The sequence below is a fragment of the Nicotiana tomentosiformis genome, chromosome 11, assembly GCF_000390325.3.
Source record: "Nicotiana tomentosiformis chromosome 11, ASM39032v3, whole genome shotgun sequence".
Taxonomy (NCBI): domain Eukaryota; kingdom Viridiplantae; phylum Streptophyta; class Magnoliopsida; order Solanales; family Solanaceae; genus Nicotiana; species Nicotiana tomentosiformis.
In genome coordinates, this window is record NC_090822.1 from 84,959,624 (window position 1) to 84,978,902 (window position 19,279).

General features: G+C 33.0%; 1 protein-coding gene across 1 annotated transcript; it reads left to right on the forward strand.

The window, feature by feature from the left end:
• The first annotated feature begins 1,953 nt into the window (after positions 1–1,953).
• On the forward strand, positions 1,954–10,237 carry LOC104107894 (probable L-gulonolactone oxidase 6). The gene is made up of 4 exons (XM_009616811.4): positions 1,954–2,978; positions 8,266–8,521; positions 8,700–8,801; positions 9,471–10,237. Exons 1-4 carry the CDS (start codon positions 2,313–2,315, stop codon positions 10,184–10,186), a joined length of 1,740 nt encoding a protein of 579 aa, XP_009615106.1. The 5' UTR covers positions 1,954–2,312; the 3' UTR covers positions 10,187–10,237.
• Positions 10,238–19,279: the final 9,042 nt, after the last annotated feature.

Consider the following 19,279-nt stretch of genomic DNA (forward strand, 5'->3'; position numbering starts at 1 on the left):
CGGTGGACTTCTTCTGCCATCGCCAAAGCCACTGCCACCCCCATATACTAAATTAATTAGAACCAACCCCATGCCTTTCCCATCCCTAAATATTTTATTCGTATCTCCATATTGATGACATTAAATTTTGGGATTTCTGAAAATCCAGTGTGAAAGTATAACTTACCCATAGCTATCTCAATTAATTCACCTTTCCATGTACAGTACTCCATGTTTTACCGCTTCAACAAACTTCGTTCTCCATTTGAAATTTACTTCGTTTGACTGTAAATATGATTTAAAATATTGCTGTCTTGTTCATCAAATTGATTGACATCTTTTCTCTAAAGAGCGTTCTTAAATATGTGAAAGGTTAATAATTTACTGCTTTCAACCTTTGTCATAATATCAGACCATGAATAAATAAGCAAATGCAAATCTAGAATTTGAAAGTGGCGGGTGCCATAATTTTCTTTAATGTACACCTTGTAATAATTAATGTAGAGTTTGTTTGAAACGTTTGTTCGGTTCATTTTTTTAATTTATTCAGGCAATTTAATAGGCATTTTTTTATTTACAAATATGAAAGTTACATCTCTTTTCCGGACATAGCTTATGGGATTTCAATGGGTATGTTATTATTTTTGTATGAAAATTACATCCAGGACGTCAAGAAGCAAATGTAATTAGCATTTTAAAGAAGGAATCACACCTTGATTATTAACAATACAAGTAAAACCGATATTTTCACTAGAAAACTACATCTTTTTTTGTATGCTAAAAATAAATAAGTAAAATAACATCATCATAAGGGAATTTCATCAATCAAAAAAAGAAAAATACAAAATATATTTCAATAAATAAATTATACCCCATAAGTAAATACAGAATTAGATAAACTACAAGATCCAAAAAAACAAAATCATAAATCTTATATTTTTCTAGGCAATGCTTACGAAATATTCATTAAAGAGATTTAAATTGTATTTAAGAATAATAAAATAGCACAAATTTTTATGTTATAATAAAAAAAAATATAAAAATTAAATTTGATCTCAATCCAAATTTTCGATCAAGACCCACGTTTTTTTTGTGTTGAAAGAAAAAAACTAAAAGATTTGAAATTAAGGGAAATCCTTATTTTAAGAAAATTTTAAATTTGGGAGACTCTTTTTTGACTGTTCTTGCTAAAGCTCACATATAAAATAATAGAATAGAGGAAAAAAATATAAAGGATAATAAACGACAAGTAGGAAATTGGGAGGTAGTCAAAAAGAAAAATAATTGGGACAAAGAAAATAAAAAGCGCAACGAAAAGGGAAAGTCATACAAGGTTCTAGATAAATTCGAACTTGAATTTTAAACACGAAAAAATATTTCAGAAATGTCTACTAGCCATGACACCTTTGTCTAGTTTACGACTGGGGGTGACATGATCAAATATTTAACCTAATTTAAAAAAATATTTATATAAATATATAATAATTTTACTAACCTAGCGGGTGTCGTACCCGCCACTGTAAATGAGGACAAAGTCTTGAAAGCAATGATACAGACATACAGTCACATGGCTTAAAAGGAAATTATTTGCATTTCCATACTGAAGGACGAAGCTATATATGGTCTACTTAGTATTTTTATATCTTTTTCTAATTCTCACTTTTTGATGTCTTTGCGAAAATAACACATACATCTATGACATTTGTTTTCTATACTATGATCCTATCTTCCTGTTATTATATCTCTTCACTTCAAAGATAGTAATGCTTTCGACTCGTGCAGTGATGACTCATACTTGCACTAGCAACATGAATTTAAAAAAAGAAAAACAAAATGAAAGAAGTCGTCTCTTAATTTTGACATGTCACTTTAGCAATATGAATTAGGAAACAAAATGGAGGAAGCCTTCTCTTAATTTTTTTCATGTCACAACATACATACTTTTCAGTTTTCATCTATGAAGAGATTGGGGTGAAAGAAGAAATATTATATATTTTGCTTTATTTTATTTTTCCAGTCTCACGTGCAAGGCTAGTACTCGTACTACAAGATTTTACCAAATATATAGCATGATGTGTTCAAACAACTTAGCAGACAATTCTCTTATTTTACTTATGATGGTAAAAACAAAAGTAGCCATCTGTCTCAAGGTTGGAATGTCAAAATCCATGTCTTAAATAGCATCATGTTTTTGTGGGCTCCTTTCTTTGCCTCTAAAATACTCTCTCTACCGTATTTATAATCCAACTTACAAGCTACATATATAATACATATATTTATATTTGGTTAGGCAATATAATCCTCTGTCTGCAATCTGTACGGTTATACCAGCCATGGAAATTTTAACATTAATCTGCATTTATTTCTTGATGATATTGAACTTAGTCAAATCTAGCCCGCCTGAAGATCCCATAAAATGCACATCCAACAACAACTTCAACTGCACCATTACAAACTCCTATGGCGCGTTCCCGGATCGGAGCATTTGCAGGGCAGGTCAAGCTGTTTTCCCTACAACAGAAGAAGAGCTCATTGCCGTAGTGGCAAATGCAACAATGATAAAGAGAAAAATGAAAGTGACAACTCGGTTTTCTCATAGCATACCAAAGTTGGTGTGTCCAGACGGCGAAGATGGGTTGCTTATAAGTACCAAGTTCTTGAACAAGATACTAAGTGTGGATAAAGAAAACATGAGCATAACAGTTGAGAGTGGGGTGACGTTAAAACAGCTGATTAGTGAGGCAGCTAAGTCTGGGCTGGTTTTGCCTTACGCACCTTATTGGTGGGGTTTAACCATTGGTGGTCTAATTGGGACCGGCGCTCATGGAAGTTCTCTCTGGGGTTTGGGAAGTTCAGTACATGATTATATTCTTCAACTTCGAATTGTCACACCAGCTGAAGCCGCTCAGAATTATGCTCAAATCCGTACATTGGAAAATGGTAACCCTGAACTGGATGCAGCTAGAGTGTCCCTAGGTGTCCTTGGAGTTATTTCACAGGTACTTTCTATATATGTCTCATTAATTACTCTCTCAATTTATGTGACTGACTTGGCACATAGTAGATTAAGGGTTTAATTTATTTTTTGGCCTATTACAAACTTGTTTTTAGTTTTATAATTTTGTATTTTTTTTTATACATGAGAGATTTACTTTTACACATAAGAGATCTAAAAAAAGACATTTTCTTAAATTCAACATTGTAAAAGGCCAAGAAGGCCTAAAATCTCTAGTTTAACAGAAGAAAAAAAATATTTATGAAACCTGTGGTCTATAATAAATCATAAATTTTTAAAAATAAAATAAAAAATTTAAAGTTAAATTATTTTTAAATAGAGAAGTATGACATTCTTTATTGGGCGGACTAAGAACCCATTTGGACATAAGAAAAATTTCATCTTTTTTCAAAAATATTTCACTTTTTTTCGAAATCAGTGTTTGGCCACAAATTTTCAAATTTTCACTTGAAAATAGATTTTGGAATTTTTCGAAAATTTGAAAAATTTTAAAAAACTGTTTGTCAAAACTTTTTTACTCATATCACGCACAAAATTTCAAAAGCAAACCAAAATTATATTCATACCCAAACACAACTCTAGTTTTCAAATATTATTTTCACTTGAAAATAATTTTTCACTTTTTCCGGAATTTTACAATTCTTATGTCCAAACGCCCACTAAAAAAAGTTTTTCCTCCGTTTCAATTTAGATAATATAGTTCACTTGGCACAAAGTCTATAAAAAAAAAAGAAGACTTTTAAAACATGTCCTAAAAACTTAAGGGCAAAAGTTTTATGAGGTCATGATATTTATGTGAACGTAAATGCTTATCGTTAATGGTAAAATAAAAAGGTTAAAGTTAAATTATTTCTAAATAAATAAATATGTTGATTTTGGAACAAATTAATAAGAGTGTTATTTAAACTGAAACGGAGAAAGAGAAAGAACTACACATAAATTGGGATAGAAGTAGTCATTCATATTGTCTTAATATTCTCATTCTCTCCCGCACGACCTTCCAATTGTTCGACAATGAAAAGAAGGGAAGTTTTTGGGTGAAATAATGAAAACTGAAAATTGTCCACATTTTTCTGAAAGCTGAAAAAAGTTCTCATCCATGATTTGAACATTTTTTAAAAATATTTAAAAGTAGGATGTTGATTTTAAAATACTCCATTCATGTCCATATTGTTGGTGGTTTACGATTTTTGTACACCTTTTAATAAAATTATTTATTAATCATAATTATTTTAAAAAAATATCGTTTATACATGTTACTTAATTAACACTCTTCTAACTGGAGCAGTAATGTTGAACTTGAAAAAATAATCAATACTAAATGTTTTTTGCTTTTTAAGACATCAAATACATTTGAAACAGTGGGGGTACTATTTGTATGGTCCCAGCAGCTAAGTTAAGTTGCTGAGCTTTTTGTGGGGATCAAATTATTTGCCATAAAATGTGGAAACATATATAGTCCTGGACCACGTAACGTTACTGGATGAATTGTACATGTCATATAACTTGGGATATAGTTTTAGGTCGCATAGATGTAACTGAATGATTTCATTAGTTTTGGTGATACGGGAAACATATGTACTTTTCAGTTTTCACCATTACTTTCTTTAAGAAAAAAACTCTTGATATATATATATATATATATATATATAGAAAAGCTAATTTTGTAACTTATGACCCAGTGATCAATAAATTGAATACAAAAAACAATGAATCAAATCTTAATAGTAACAAAAAAATATACTAGGTGATTTCTTTCTGTATGCCAACCATTAATAGGCATAACTAATTGATACATGGGCTATTGAAAATAGCACGTGCGAATGAAATAATCAAGACGTGCAAGTTGATCCAGATATCATCATTTTAAAAAAGAAAAGAATACTCCATAATAAAATAAAAATGTGGTTAAGCCGTTAAGCCTATGTTTGTGACGGTGGTCCAGGTATGGCTGTCTAACAGGAGGGGAGGGGACTAGACAGAATGGACAGAACGGGATGGGACGATTCCTTTACGGGATAAGTGGGAGCGGGACCTTACTAGGTTGGGATTAGCGGGACGAACCCCCCGCCGTCCCATCCCACTAACTAAAGGACGGGTCGGGACAGGTCATGGGCCCTTAGTGAGATTTTTTTTAACTTTTATTAATTTAAATATTTAAGCACTAAAAATTATAAAAAAAAACTATGAAGTAATCAAGTAAGATAATTCTTACATAATTCAAGGCTAAAGCCCTTTAATTTATTTTATAGAAATTTGAAATTTCACACACAAATACAAGCACCTTAAGAAGAGCACCTAATCTACAATAAAGGCGGATCTAAGATTTCTTGAACATGGGTGCACCACTAAAAAAATTAAAAAGAAGGTATTAATCGGGTATTGGTCCTTGTTCCTCTAGGTAAATAACCTAACATTCAACCAAGTGCATCATTCGGTCTTTTTGGAGCATGGGCGCCAACAACTAATATTAGACCAATTCTAGAGAATACGTATATAAAATACCTAGTTTGACGAAAAGACCATGGGTTCACGTGCCCCATGATTGTAGCTATAAATTTGTCCCTGATCTACAGAACCACCTTCTAGGAAGGGTTCTATTTGAAGTAGGTCTCTAAGTAGCTAACTATAAATTATCATACTAATATATGTACTCTCATATAAAACTTCTTTCTGATTTTCGTATAATTTTCACAGGAAGCTCCTTTAGAATTGGTAATGACGCATGATATTTCATGAGTTTCATGTTGTCATCGCTTCCATGCTGAGTATCTTATCGTGTTCTTCTTCTTCTTGAGTGGTTAATTTTGGTTGGCCAAATTTTCTTCTTTCTACATTGATCCAATCTCTAAATAAGATAAAAATGTCTATGTTGTCCTCCGCTAATGAATGTCTGGGATCTCTGATTTAAAATCTTTCCGCGCTCTCACTATGTTAAAAGTTGCTCTTTGCCTTATCCGTCTTTGATAGATTCCAATACCTGATTAAGATAAAGCATCAAACTCATTTTTCAGTACCACTTGAATCAAGACATATTAAATTCTGAAGTTGCCATATTTTTTTACTTATCAAACATTAGCTTGGCATAAATATATATGCTATTTTAGCAATTTTCGACAGTTGGCCGTTCAATTTTTGAAAATTTTAAATTCTCATTAATTTTATAAACAAGTCTTTTTGCACCTTATAATTTTAAAGATGGGTTAAGTATATTAGAAATTAAATAAACGGTGAGAATAGAAAAAGAATACTTTTTAAATTTCAAAATTATTTCAACGGCTAGTGCATGCCTCTATTTGTTTTAGACCTAGGAAATATAACTAAAATTTCACAAATATACTATAATATTTGTCTAATAGTAGGATATATATATATATATATATATATATATATATATATATATATATATATATATATATATATATTATTTAGTAAGCTTTTGCATATCATCCTAATCTGACTCGATAATTTGATTAACATGGTTAGTATTATCTGCACTAAATACCATTTATATAGACAATCGATAGACATAAATAACTTTTAGCATGACAAATTTCTTTTGGAACTTTTGTATGGAAGTTCAGCATATGCATATCTCTCTTTAAATTCACGAATTCTACTCGCTTTATTAGCACAAAAAATATAAGAACAAGCATATTATATTTTAGCACAAAAAGCGAAAAATAAATCAATATCATCTTTTACAGCAAAATTAAAGATATAACATGAAAATTTGAGTCATAAAATGAGAAAATTCTAACTTTTAAGTTATTTGCGGCAGCGATATTCGAAGAAGCATTACCTAATGTAATAGTTAAAACTTTATCAATAAGAACAGAAAATTAAAGAATTTCGAGAATAGTATTTGAATATGCTCTAGTGTATTTTTTTCATCAACAAATTTATAAACAATAATACTTTATTACATGTTCCGGTTATAATCTATCCAATGAATTGTATGTGACGCCCATGACGGAGGGCGGGTCAAGCATGTATGGTAGACTTCTAGGTTGACAAGCTTCTGATAAATGGGTGCACATGTCACATTAGGCGAATCCCACATCGAAATGGGAGAGGAAAGTGAAGAGGTTTATAAGGCATGATACAAGTTCACATAGAATCTGCATTTTTGGGGCTCGAGGTGGTGTAGCCCAAGAAGACAAATTCGTGCGGGCCTAGGCCCAAAGCGGACAATACGTGTCATAATCTTGGATAGTGACAAATATGATATCACAGCATAATCTCTCAGTATAATGGTGGGGCAAACCTCAACGAGGACGCTGAGTCCTGGAGGGGGTGAATGTCACGCTCATGACAGAGGGTGGGCCGATGAGAGCTGGTCAAGCAAGACTAACATGCTTCTAGGCTAGCAAGCTTCTGGAGAAGGGATGCACATGTCACCTTAGGCGAATCCCACATCGAAATTGGGAGAGGAAAATGAAGAGCTTTATAAGGCATGATACAAGTTCACAAAATTACTAGTGGATGGTAATCACAAATCGATGCCTTATAAAGCTCTTTATTAGGTATAATATCGATGTCTTATAAACCACAAATTTCAAAAGTTTTATAACCATATAAATATTATACCATGTTTTACGCCATAAACTTGAAAAAAATCATTTATTTCTTAACCTGTACCCATCCAAATTGTGTCACACCTGTACATACAAGTTCTTCTGATATTTGGTGATAAAAAGTCCACGCATCATTATTAGAGCCGTAAGCCTTCGACGAATGAAGAATTGTATGCCAGAGATAATGGACAAATAAAATTAAAGAAAATATGCAAATATAGTAGTATTAACATGCGATTCATTTTTGTTCTCTCCAAACAATGCGTTGGTATTTCCTGATTGGCTTTTGCCGGTATTTTCTTTTTGTTTTTTTCTTTTGGTAAAGTAGAGAATATTATCCAAAAAAAATTAAAGAACCAGAAAATACTGGTATTTTGAATGGTTTGTTTTCAGAAAACTCAACAATTTCACATGTAATATACCACAAACAACTTTTGACGTTAAAATTCATGATGTACGGATAGGTCTCATTAACACTAAATAATAAGCACCATTAATTCTCCTTCCAATTTTTTCGCGTTCGATGAAGCGAATAGTCGTTCAACTTGAGTCATTCTGAAATCCAAATAAAATGATTCAGTTAATCTAACCAAGTAGGAATTAATGTGTTCAATTTTTTATTACTATTAGCACTTTTCTTTTCTATCGATAAAGTAAACATAGCAACAACCCAACAAAAAAATTTAATTCCAGGTCACACTGAAAGTAGAACCAGTATTCAAACGTTCAATTACGCTTTCTGAAAGGAATGACTCAGAGTTGGGGGACGAGGCAGTTGTCTTTGGTAGAAAACATGAATTTGCAGATTTTACATGGTATCCTAGTCAGCGCAAGGTGGTTTATAGGATTGATGATCGAGTTCCTGCCAATACTCCCGGCAATGGACTTAATGACTTCCTCGGATTTCGCTCTACAGCGTCGTTGGTTCTCGCCATTTTAAGAAGCTCAGGTAATTAATTGGCTCAAATTTTGATAGCTAATTGCATGAATAGTTGTTGTAGAGCATAAACAATATTCACCTTTTGAATATGTTGATATTAGAGAGTTCCGTATAATTTGGAACATGTCAAAACTGGTTTTAGATACTTGGCCATGACTTAATTACTCTAAGTTTCTTTGTTTTTCAGAGGAAAATCAAGAATCAAGAAACGATAGTGGTGGAAAATGCACAAGTGCCAAACTAACAACTTCCACATTGAAGATTGGTGCTTACGGGTTGACAAACAATGGTTACTTCTTTTAAAAATATGACTTTTTTGAATATGCGTTTTTCCATTTTCTTAATCTTTTCTTTTACGTATCCTACTATATTCATAACTTTTCACTATCATACAATTATCTTTTTCATAACCATGAAGTATTTGTTATTTTCAGTATCGTGTTGTTCATATAGGAAGAATTTACTTCCATGCTTTAAATTCTAAACTTGAAAACAAAACAAAAATAACTATCTGTCACATGATATTTTATGAATATTTCATCAGATCGGGCCCCAATATGTTTTGTACAACCGTAGGGGGTGTACATTATTCTAAGCCCTAGAGTACAATCTAATGTTGCTATAATAGGACACAAAGTCAAATCATCAAAATTTTGGAAACAAACAGGAGAAAAGGATTTGTACATTTCTTTAATATACTGAGTAAATTTGATTTATGCTCTTTATAGCATGTGGACAATCTTTTCACTCTCCAAGTAGTACTTGACATGTAAAGGATTTCTTATAATAAATTTTGACTAGATTATATTATAAGTGTTTGGTCCAAGTCTTTACTTATTAGTAATATCAATCTCTTTAATTATATTTTTCGAGGAAGAGTTTTTTCTTTTGAACGTATCCTTGTGAATATATATATATTAATCAAAAAACTTTAATTAATAACTCGCATTTGTCTCAGGTTTTGCCTTTACTGGCTACCCAGTGGTTGGATTTCACAACCGAGTCCAAGCATCAGGAACATGCCTAAATAGCCTTGAAGATGCAAGAATCACAGCATGCCCTTGGGACTCTAGAGTTAAAGGTCTCTTCTTTCACCAAACAACATTTAGTATTAACTTATCCAAAGTCAAAGGCTTCATTCAAGATGTGCAAAAGCTAGTTGCTTTGGAGCCTAAGGCACTATGTGTCTTAGATTTGTACAATGGCATCCTAATGAGGTACCTTACAACTTCAAATGCTTACTTGGGTGAACAAGAAGATGCTTTGGATTTTGACATCACATATTATAGAAGCAAAGACCCAATGTCCCCTAGACTCTTTGAAGATTTTCTTGAAGAGGTTGAGCAACTTGCATTCTTCAAATATGGGGCCTTACCACATTGGGGAAAGAACAGGAATGTGGCATTTATTGGGGCAATCAAAAAGTATAGAAATGCTGACAAATTCTTGAAAGTGAAACAAAGGTATGACAAATTAGGGTTATTTTCAAGTGAATGGACAGATCAAGTTTTAGGGTTAAAAGATGGGTTGACCATAGTTAAAGAGGGGTGTGCTCTAGAAGGGCTATGCATTTGCTCTGAAGATATTCATTGTGCCCCCCAAAAGGGTTACTTCTGTCGGCCAGGCAAAATTTACAAAGATGCGAGGGTGTGTGCTCGTTTGTCGTCGCCATAAAGTCCTACTTATGCCGTTTCAATTTAAATGACATATTTCGCTTATCGAAAATCAAGCAGCATGAAGTTTGATCAACATTTTAAAATATATTTTATTATCATATTGACATAAGAAAAAATATAACTTATAGTACTTTTCGTATAATTTTTATATATCTAAATTTTAATTTTAAATACTAAATTAAGCTAATTTAATTTAGTTTCAAAGTTTAGTTAATGATCGATGTATCATTTAAATTTGAAAAGAGAGAGTAATAAATTTAATCTTGATTTCAGATGTAATAGAAAATGACAGATGGTAGAGTGCGCTTTTTCCACTAAACATTCCCTTATCTTGGTGAATGGGTAGGATATTATCAGTTTAATAAAATGAGGTTAGATGCCACGTCACCTTTTCTAAAATTATGTATTTGTCCTTTGATTTCTATTATTATACGGGTAGAGATATGCGTAATCTCTGCCCAGGCATATATAATATCTATGTATATTATATTAAAAGTACGAAACATTTTACTGTAATGTCGTACCTTTTTTAATCTTGAAAAATAGATTCCACACCACATAATTGATGTGTAGTTTAAAATTCTGCCTAGCATATTTTAAAATTCTGGTGATCAAGCAAAATCTTGCCCCGTGTGCTTTAAAATTGGCGCCGGGCTATTTTTCGAAAATATTTCTTAACAGGATCAAAATATAAACAACAATTTAAAAAATTCTATCCAGCGTCATTTGTTGGGTTTTAAAACCATCTAGGCCCAAAACTTTTCCATTTTGTTTCTTAATTACCACTCAATTATGAGTAAAAATAGCACGGGCTAGCCAGTTTTCGGACTGATAATTCAAAAATAAAGAGCGTTTGCAAAGTCATTGAAAAATAGCTACTATTTTGCTGCAATACGGACCGGTCCATTATAATATACAGGAGATTTGTACACCTGTGTATAAACTTCCAGCATATTATGCTGGAACTCCAACACGCGAAAAATTCCAGCACAATATATTGGAGATTGGAGCACCTGTGTATGAACTTCCAGCATATTATACTGGACCGGTATATTATACTGGAACTCCAGTATATTATGCTGGAATATTTTCCGAATATTGAACAGTGTTTTCGTTCAGATTTATCTTTATATAAAAAGTGGCTAAATTTCGATTACTTTTGAAACTGTGACTATATTTCAATTATCACTTGTAAATCTGGCTATTTTTAAATTTCTCCCCAATTATGATCTTTTCTTCATTATTTTCTTTTGGGCTTTTAGTGTGAACTACTTTTATAGAAAGTGAAATGTGATAGAGGTTATTTTTGCTAAAATAAGAGTATATTGTCCTTTTCCTTTTGGTTTTCTATGTTTTCTTAATTAAATCATTGTGGCACTATCCTGCTACATGCAAACTAAACATTTCCAAGCCATCGAAAGAGATTGGTTTTAATTGGTAGTTGAGTTGTCAACATCGAATTTTCAAATGGATTGAGTTTGTAGAAGATCAATATGGACGTCCAGTTCTATCACACCAATAATTAATGATTCTCCTCGTTTTCTTCCTTCTTTCCATCTCTATCAATTTACTTCACTAGTATATTAAGAAAATTACTATATCAATCATCATGTCTAGAGTTTAAAATCGACATCATAGAGATATTCAAAAAATATCTATATGTAATCCTCCAGTAAGATTTATATTTATTAAAATAAGATATATTACCCGTTACAACAGATAAATATGACATAATAATAATTTTTTTTTATATTATCAATGTATATAAGTTAAACTCACCAATTTAATTTAGAAATCAAGACGAGTTTGTGAAACAAGCAAGTGTTTTACTTTTACATTATTATGGAGGTAAATATTAATCCTTTTAATAAACAAGATGATTTACTAGAATCCTCCCAAGGATGTAATCCACCTTTTCGCATCATATTGAGGAATTACATGTTATTACTAGACCATTCTATAACTGAAATTGCATATTTTGCAATATTAAAAAGTTTAAAAAAAATAAGAACAAGAAGTAAATAACATTTATAAACACTAAAGGATAGCATGAAACCAAAAGGAATTTTTATTTTATAAACATAATAAATGGGAGAAAAAAGTATGTGAAGATTTAAGAAAGACTAAAAGGAAAAATAAGGTCAAGGTGAAATATTTAAAATGTATACTGTAGAAGTGAGTTTGATTTTTGTTTGGTCTGCGTATATCTTATATTTTGATTTGAAATGAAGTTGCTTTTCCATGGACTGAAGGAATCGGAGATGGCATTCTAATAAATAATAAGGGAATCTTACGGTTATGTCCAAAATAAGTCCTAACTTATTAATCTCTAGCCATTAATTATAAATTTACCAAAACTAGCCATGCATATACAAAAATTAAAAACCCAAATAATTATAGATTCTTTCTTTCTAAGAATCACAAGCAAAGATCTCCTTCCATATTTTTAAGCTTGATCAGCAACATTAGATGCAAGACAGAAAGGAAATTTTATGAACGAGGTAGCAAACAAGGTGATGAAATACAAAAAAATTAAAACAAAATAAATACAAAATTCTAAAAGCCTAAGAAACAATAGACCCCTTTTCATGGGTATGGTTGAAATTCATTGAAAACCTATAGATGAATCAATATACAAAATTTGAGGAAGATTGGAGGTGATTTGGACGGATTTGGAATCAAAATTCGTAGTTAAAATCAAGTTCAAAAAATTCTTATGCGGCACATGTATCAAACATATATCTCGCATGTATCTTACACACATGTATACAAGATATATATGTGTGATACACATTTGATACAAATATGATACATATGTGATACACAAATGACACACAGTATGATACACATATCATTTTTCCATGTTTATCTTCTACTTTGAATTATTAATTCTAACCACCTCAAAACTCTATCAAATCATCCCAAAACTGATATTTAAACTTCTTAAGATGTATCCAATGTATTCCAACATAACCTACTCAAAAGAAAGCAAAAATTTAATTTTTTTTGTTACAAATAGCTAATTGGCTAATATTGGTAATATTTTATGAATTTGATAATTTTTGCCTTAACTTACTATGTGCTGACATAATTGGTAATCAGTGGCGGACCCAGGAGTTTGTGCAAGCGAGTTCAATGTTAGAAGTATATAAATTTAGTGGTAAAATAGTAGTTGTCTAGTGGGTTCAAATAAAATATTTATGCAAAATTTACACAGCGTTAATCCTAATTTATGCATATACACAATATTATTTTTTTGTGAAGTGAGTTCAGTTGAACCCGCTAGCAACCACTTGGATCCGTCACTGTTTGTAGTTTCCCTAAAAAATTGCAGAAATTTGAGATATTTTTGGGGTGGTCTTTAACTTTTGATTATTCGGCCAATAATATTGCAGAATTTCAAAGTCAATAGTTAAAAATATTGCACATCGGTCGATGCTTGTAAATTGACGTTCTGCCAAGCCATGGGGCAAACAAAAATAAAAATTCAATACTATCCAATTTGAGAGTTATTTGTGTAATTCATCCTATTCTGATATGGGAAAGTTACACATATAACCGCTCGACCAATAATATTTACAGCACCTAGCCAAAATATATTTTACATATTCTAATCTCGGAAAGTGGAACTACTTACCAAAGTTTAAATGTATATGTAATAAACATAATATTTTTTGGTTTAGTAGTTTGACAAATAAGAATTTTTGGATCCAAATTCAGAACTTACAAAGTACTTTTATTGAAAACATAAGTTTTATTTGTTTATTCTATGGTCAGACTACAGTGTTAGTCCCGCTTTAGTTAAATTTTGTATCCAGTTTTATGACAGTGCATATTGTTGAATTGAACTTTACCTCATTATCTTTATCACACATTTGGGATATGCTAAGGAGATTATGCTTGAGTCCAACCACATAGTACACATCCTCTATAACATGAGAGAGTGATTTACCAACTTTATCAATTCCAGTTATTTGTTCTTTTTTTCTATTTTCAAAGGACACATTCCCTCCTTGGATAGCTATTAGTGAGAGGAAATTCTTCTTTCTAGATATCAATCTTGAGCTTCCTATCACTTTGGCCTGCAACAAAAATCACAAGTTAGCTTTAGGAACCCACACAAGCTTGGGTTCCTTTTTATGGAAAATGATAAATCAAGTCTCTTTTTGCCAAGAAAAGTAGGACATTGGATGTCACATTCTTGTTAACCTTAATCCATTAGGCTGAACAAAGGAAGTGATTTTTGTTTTATCTTTCACTACCATTTGCTTAGGTGAGCTAAAGGTATTCTTAAACTGAGCACGAATTAAAGGAGGGCAACTATCTCTAAAATATCCAACTTTTTCATAATGAGTGCATATTTTATTGTCAGAGATTCCTACATACTTAGGATCAAATTATACAGGTTTCTTGTAGCCAATTGTTGACTTATTTATGCTGCAATTTTCATTTAGCAATTTCAATGCATCAGATGATTTATGCCACTTACTTATTCTAGATAGCTCATACATTACCTTTTCAAGATTCTCTTGAAGAGTCTTATTCCTGATATCGGTATCGTATAGACTATCCTTAAGCTTGCTTAATTCTTTTCAAGGTTACTTTGAAAATCATTGATTATTCCCTTTCTATTTTTAAAAGCTTGTTGCTGATTCAGTGTTGTAAATTTAAGAACCTTTAAGACTCTTAATCTGTTTATCAAGGTTAATTTTGTTTGTTTCAAGTTTTTTGAAATCAAGTTTGACACAAGAAAAATTACTTACTAACTGATAATTTTCAGCACTTAACCTGTCAACTTCACTCATCATAGTTACTATTATGGCCATTAGTTGTTTGTTAGACATAGTATGGATATTCTCTTTCATATTAAAGATACTTACCTGACTTGAATAATCTTCAGCCTCTGAATTACTCATGACCATCATCCTTATCACTTCCTCTTCTAAGTTGTTCTCTTCAATTGTCATTAGTGCTAACTCAATATTTTCATTTTCATATTCACCCTCCAAGGTACTCCATATGTTGTTGGCAGAGGAGCAGAAGGACACCATGTAGAGAACATTCCATGGAAGGATCCTGTAGAGGATGTCCTTTGCTTTGGTATTTTTCTGAATGATTTGGCGATTCTCAACATCATATTCTTCCTCTCTTTTCATGCTCTTGTCTCCATTGATATACACTTTCATAGGTATGATTGGACCGTGATTGATAATTTCTCACAACTCATAATCAGTGGCTTGGAGGAATACTTCAATGCGCATCTTCCATTCATCAAAGTGATGTCCATAAAAAAGAGGGGGTCTCCTAATATGCATTCCTAGTTGTACAAGAGGTTCAGGCTTATTGGAATCTTCAGATTCAATTATAGCATACAAGCGAATAGTTTCATCTTCCTTCCCCTCCTTATTTTCACTACCAATATCTTCATACGCTGCCAGGTGTAACGACCCGACTTGTCGTTTCGAGAATTAACGTTTTGTTCAGCGACTTAAGGTCCCGAGCAGCTTCGTTATATCATTTGGAACTTGCATGCAAAATTTGACGTCATTTCGGGTTGATTTGATATGTTACGGCACGGGTTTTGGAAGTTGGAAGATTTGAAAGTTCATAAGTTTGATTCGTGGTGCGATTCGTAGTTTTGACATTATTTGATGTGATTTGAGACCTCGAGCGGGTCCGAGGTATGTTATGGAACCTGTGTATGTTTCGATGGGGTCCCGGGGGCCTCGGTCATGTTTCGGATGGGCTACAGACCGTTTTCTTATATGTTTGGATAGCTGTTTTGATATCTGGTGTCCCCTTCTACGCGATCGCAAAGTTTATTCCACCTTCGCGTAGGCCAATTTGATGCCTGACTATTTTCCTTCTTCGCGTTCGCAATGTGTGGTCCACGATCGCTTAAATGTGAGTTTTGTTTCTTCACGTTCGCATTGGCAGTTCTGCGTTCGCGTAGCACAGCCCTAGCAGCTGGTTTAGTTTCTCCTTCGCGATCGCATGTACTCGTTCGCGATCGCGTAATGCATTTCTTAGGGCAGCAATTGTTCCCTTCTTCGCGATCGCATGCTTTTGTTCGCAATAGCGTAGTAATTTTTGGGCCAGTAGTCATTCCTTCTTCGCGATCGCAATTGCTTTTCCGCGATTGCGATCTGTAAATCGCTCAGCAGAATATAAAAAGTACTCTAATTCGAGGGTTAGCCTTTTTCACCATATATTGAGTTGTAGACCTCGTATTTGAGCGATTCTTCGTGGGTTTTTCAAGCAAATCATTGGGGTAAGTGTTATTCACCCGGAATTCAGTATGTTTCATGATTCTATCTTTATTTTATCATTAAACTAGTGGTTTGAGTTAAGGAAAATGAATTTTTTTTGTAAAAATCTTTTAAAATATAAAATGTCGATTTGAAGGACGGTATCGAAATTTAGTAATTTTGGTATGGTTGAACTCGTATCGGAATGGGTGTTCAGGTTTTGCAAATTTTATCGGGTTCTGAGGTGTAGGCTCGAGGGTTGACTTTTTAGTTCTTGTTAAAGATTGAAGCTTTATTATCCAAAATTGTTTCCTATGATTTTTATTTATGATTTGAAATTATTTTGACTAGATTTGAGCCGTCAGTAGGTTGTTTCACTCGAGAAGGTCATTTTAGAGTATCGGTCTAACTTCTTTGAGGTAAGTATCTTGACTAACTTTGTGTGGGGGAACTACCACAAAGGATTCGATTCTTTTGTGCTAATTGTGTCATGTGAAGGCCGAGTACGCGAGGTGACGATTACGTGCTCAGACTTATTTGTGAAAATTTGACCGTTTAGTGCTCTTAGGTTCTTATGTCCATTAAATATGACATTGTTTTGTCATGTTAAATTTCTCATTTACTAAATTCACCCTTGTCACACCCCTTTTTACCCCAAAAGATAATGTATGTTATAGATTATGGGTTAAAGAGTTTTTCCAATTAAAGTGACAAGCTTGAGTAGGGATTATTTTATTTATAGAGTCGCCACTTGGAAATAATTTTTCGGTGTCCCAAGTCACCTTTTATTTGAATCCCTAGTCAAAGGAAGGTTTGACTCTATTATTATTGGTCTGCAAAAATAAAGTCCGGATAAGGAATTCTGTTGACGGGGGAAAAGGTGTAAGGCATTCCCCGAGTCCCGTGGTTCTAGCACGGTCACTTTTATTGACTTATACTTGGCTTAAATTAATTTTGGACAAACTGTATTTTATATGATTTTCAAATTTTTCCTATGTTCGCTTTTATTGCGTGATTGCTAGAATTACTAAAGAGTGATTTGGAGAATATTACGTTGTCATGACCACGCTACGCAAAGGAATGGGTGATCGAAAATGAAATTAATTAACTTATCATAATCGCACCTCGCAAGCGAATCCGGAATCATGACAATCAAATAATTATAGTACTTTTGAGAAATTACTACATTTGTGATTAAGGAAATTAGTTTTAGGAAACTATTTGTCACGACCCGAAATTTCTCACCGACCGGACCGTGATGGCGCCTAACATTTCACTTGCTAGGCAAGCCAACGTTAGATAATTATTGAACCAATTCCTTATTTCCATTCAGTAATTAACAATAATTAACTAAGATGAAATATAATACGTGCGGAATATCATAAAACTGCATTAATTACTACCACCCGGATCAGGAGTCACAATTCACGAGCATTCTAGAATTTACTACAAGTAATAGTCTCAAAGAAATATAACTATTTGAATGAAAGAAAACAGTAGGAAATAAAAGATAGACGGGGACTTCAAGATTTGTGAACGCCGACAAATCTACCTTGAGTCTCCGGACAGCGGACCAGTAGCAAATCTCGATCAACCTGAGCCTAAACTCGGCGAAGTAGTGACGAGGCTAAGACAAGACACCCATATATAACCTGAACAGTATAATCATGATAGTGGCAACAACGGTAAATAAAGAAATAACGGGAAGGGGATATACAGTGGGGGAATACAATATAAAGAGTGAGAATAGTGAAAAGACGGAATTAAACCGAAAATCCTTAAACAAATTGAGCAAATAAAATAGCAAAGGAAAACTGCACGACATCACCCTTCGTGCTTTTACTCTTAACCTCACCAAATAAATAAATAGAACGACACGACATCATCCTTCGTGCTTTTACTCTCAACCTTACCAAATAAATAAATAGAACGGCACGGCATCACCCTTCGTGATTTTACTCTCAATCTCGCCAAATAAATAAATAGAACGGCACGACATCACCCTTCGTGCATTAAACCTCTCATAATATACACGACATCACCCTTCATGCTTTATACTCTTCCTCACAATATAAATAATGCATGCACGACATCACCCTTCGTGCTTTACACTCCTCCTCACAAATCACAGAATCAATAACGGATAGATAAGAGTATCATAAGGAAACCAGTATTTTCCCCATAATCAATAGCACAATGTAATCTCAACCTCGAATCAATATTCGAAAATTACCAAATCTCAGTGAAACCAAATATGAGTCACCCAACATTTCAAATAACCCGCTAAGCATGGATAGTAGAATTTAAGGCTACAAAATAGACAAGAATAGAATTTCACTCGCATGTTATGACTCAACAACGACGCATAGATGCTCGTCACCTCACCTATACATCGCATTTAACAACCAATCACGTAGCAAATGAACACATAATACCTATTCCCTCAAGCTAAAGTTAGACACGGCACTTACCTCGCTCCGAAGGCCACTAAATTCTCAATCACAGCCTTTTCTTTGGGATTCACCTCCAAATCACTCGTATCTATTCAAAAATGACTCAATAATATTAAACATTGCTAAAGGAATCAACTTAAATTAATAATTACAGATTTCTCAAATTTTCCTCCAAAAAGTCAAAAATCGACCCGGGCCCGCTTGGTCAAAACCCGAGGTTTGGACCAGAATTCATTTACCCATTCACCCCCGAGCCCGAATATGTAATTGGTTTTGGAATTCGACCTCAAATCGAGGTCTAAATCCCCAAATTCCCGAAATCCCTAGTTTCTACCCTAAACCCTAATTCTACCATGAAAACTCTAGATTTTAGGTTGAATTCTAGTAAAA

Coding starts and splice junctions, on each gene's coding strand:
- LOC104107894 (XM_009616811.4), top strand. CDS start 2,313: ATGGAAATTTTAACATTAATCTGCATTTATTTCTTGATGATATTGAAC. Junction 8,522..8,699: donor CGCCATTTTAAGAAGCTCAG/GTAATTAATTGG, acceptor TTTGTTTTTCAG/AGGAAAATCAAGAATCAAGA. Junction 8,802..9,470: donor TTACGGGTTGACAAACAATG/GTTACTTCTTTT, acceptor CATTTGTCTCAG/GTTTTGCCTTTACTGGCTAC.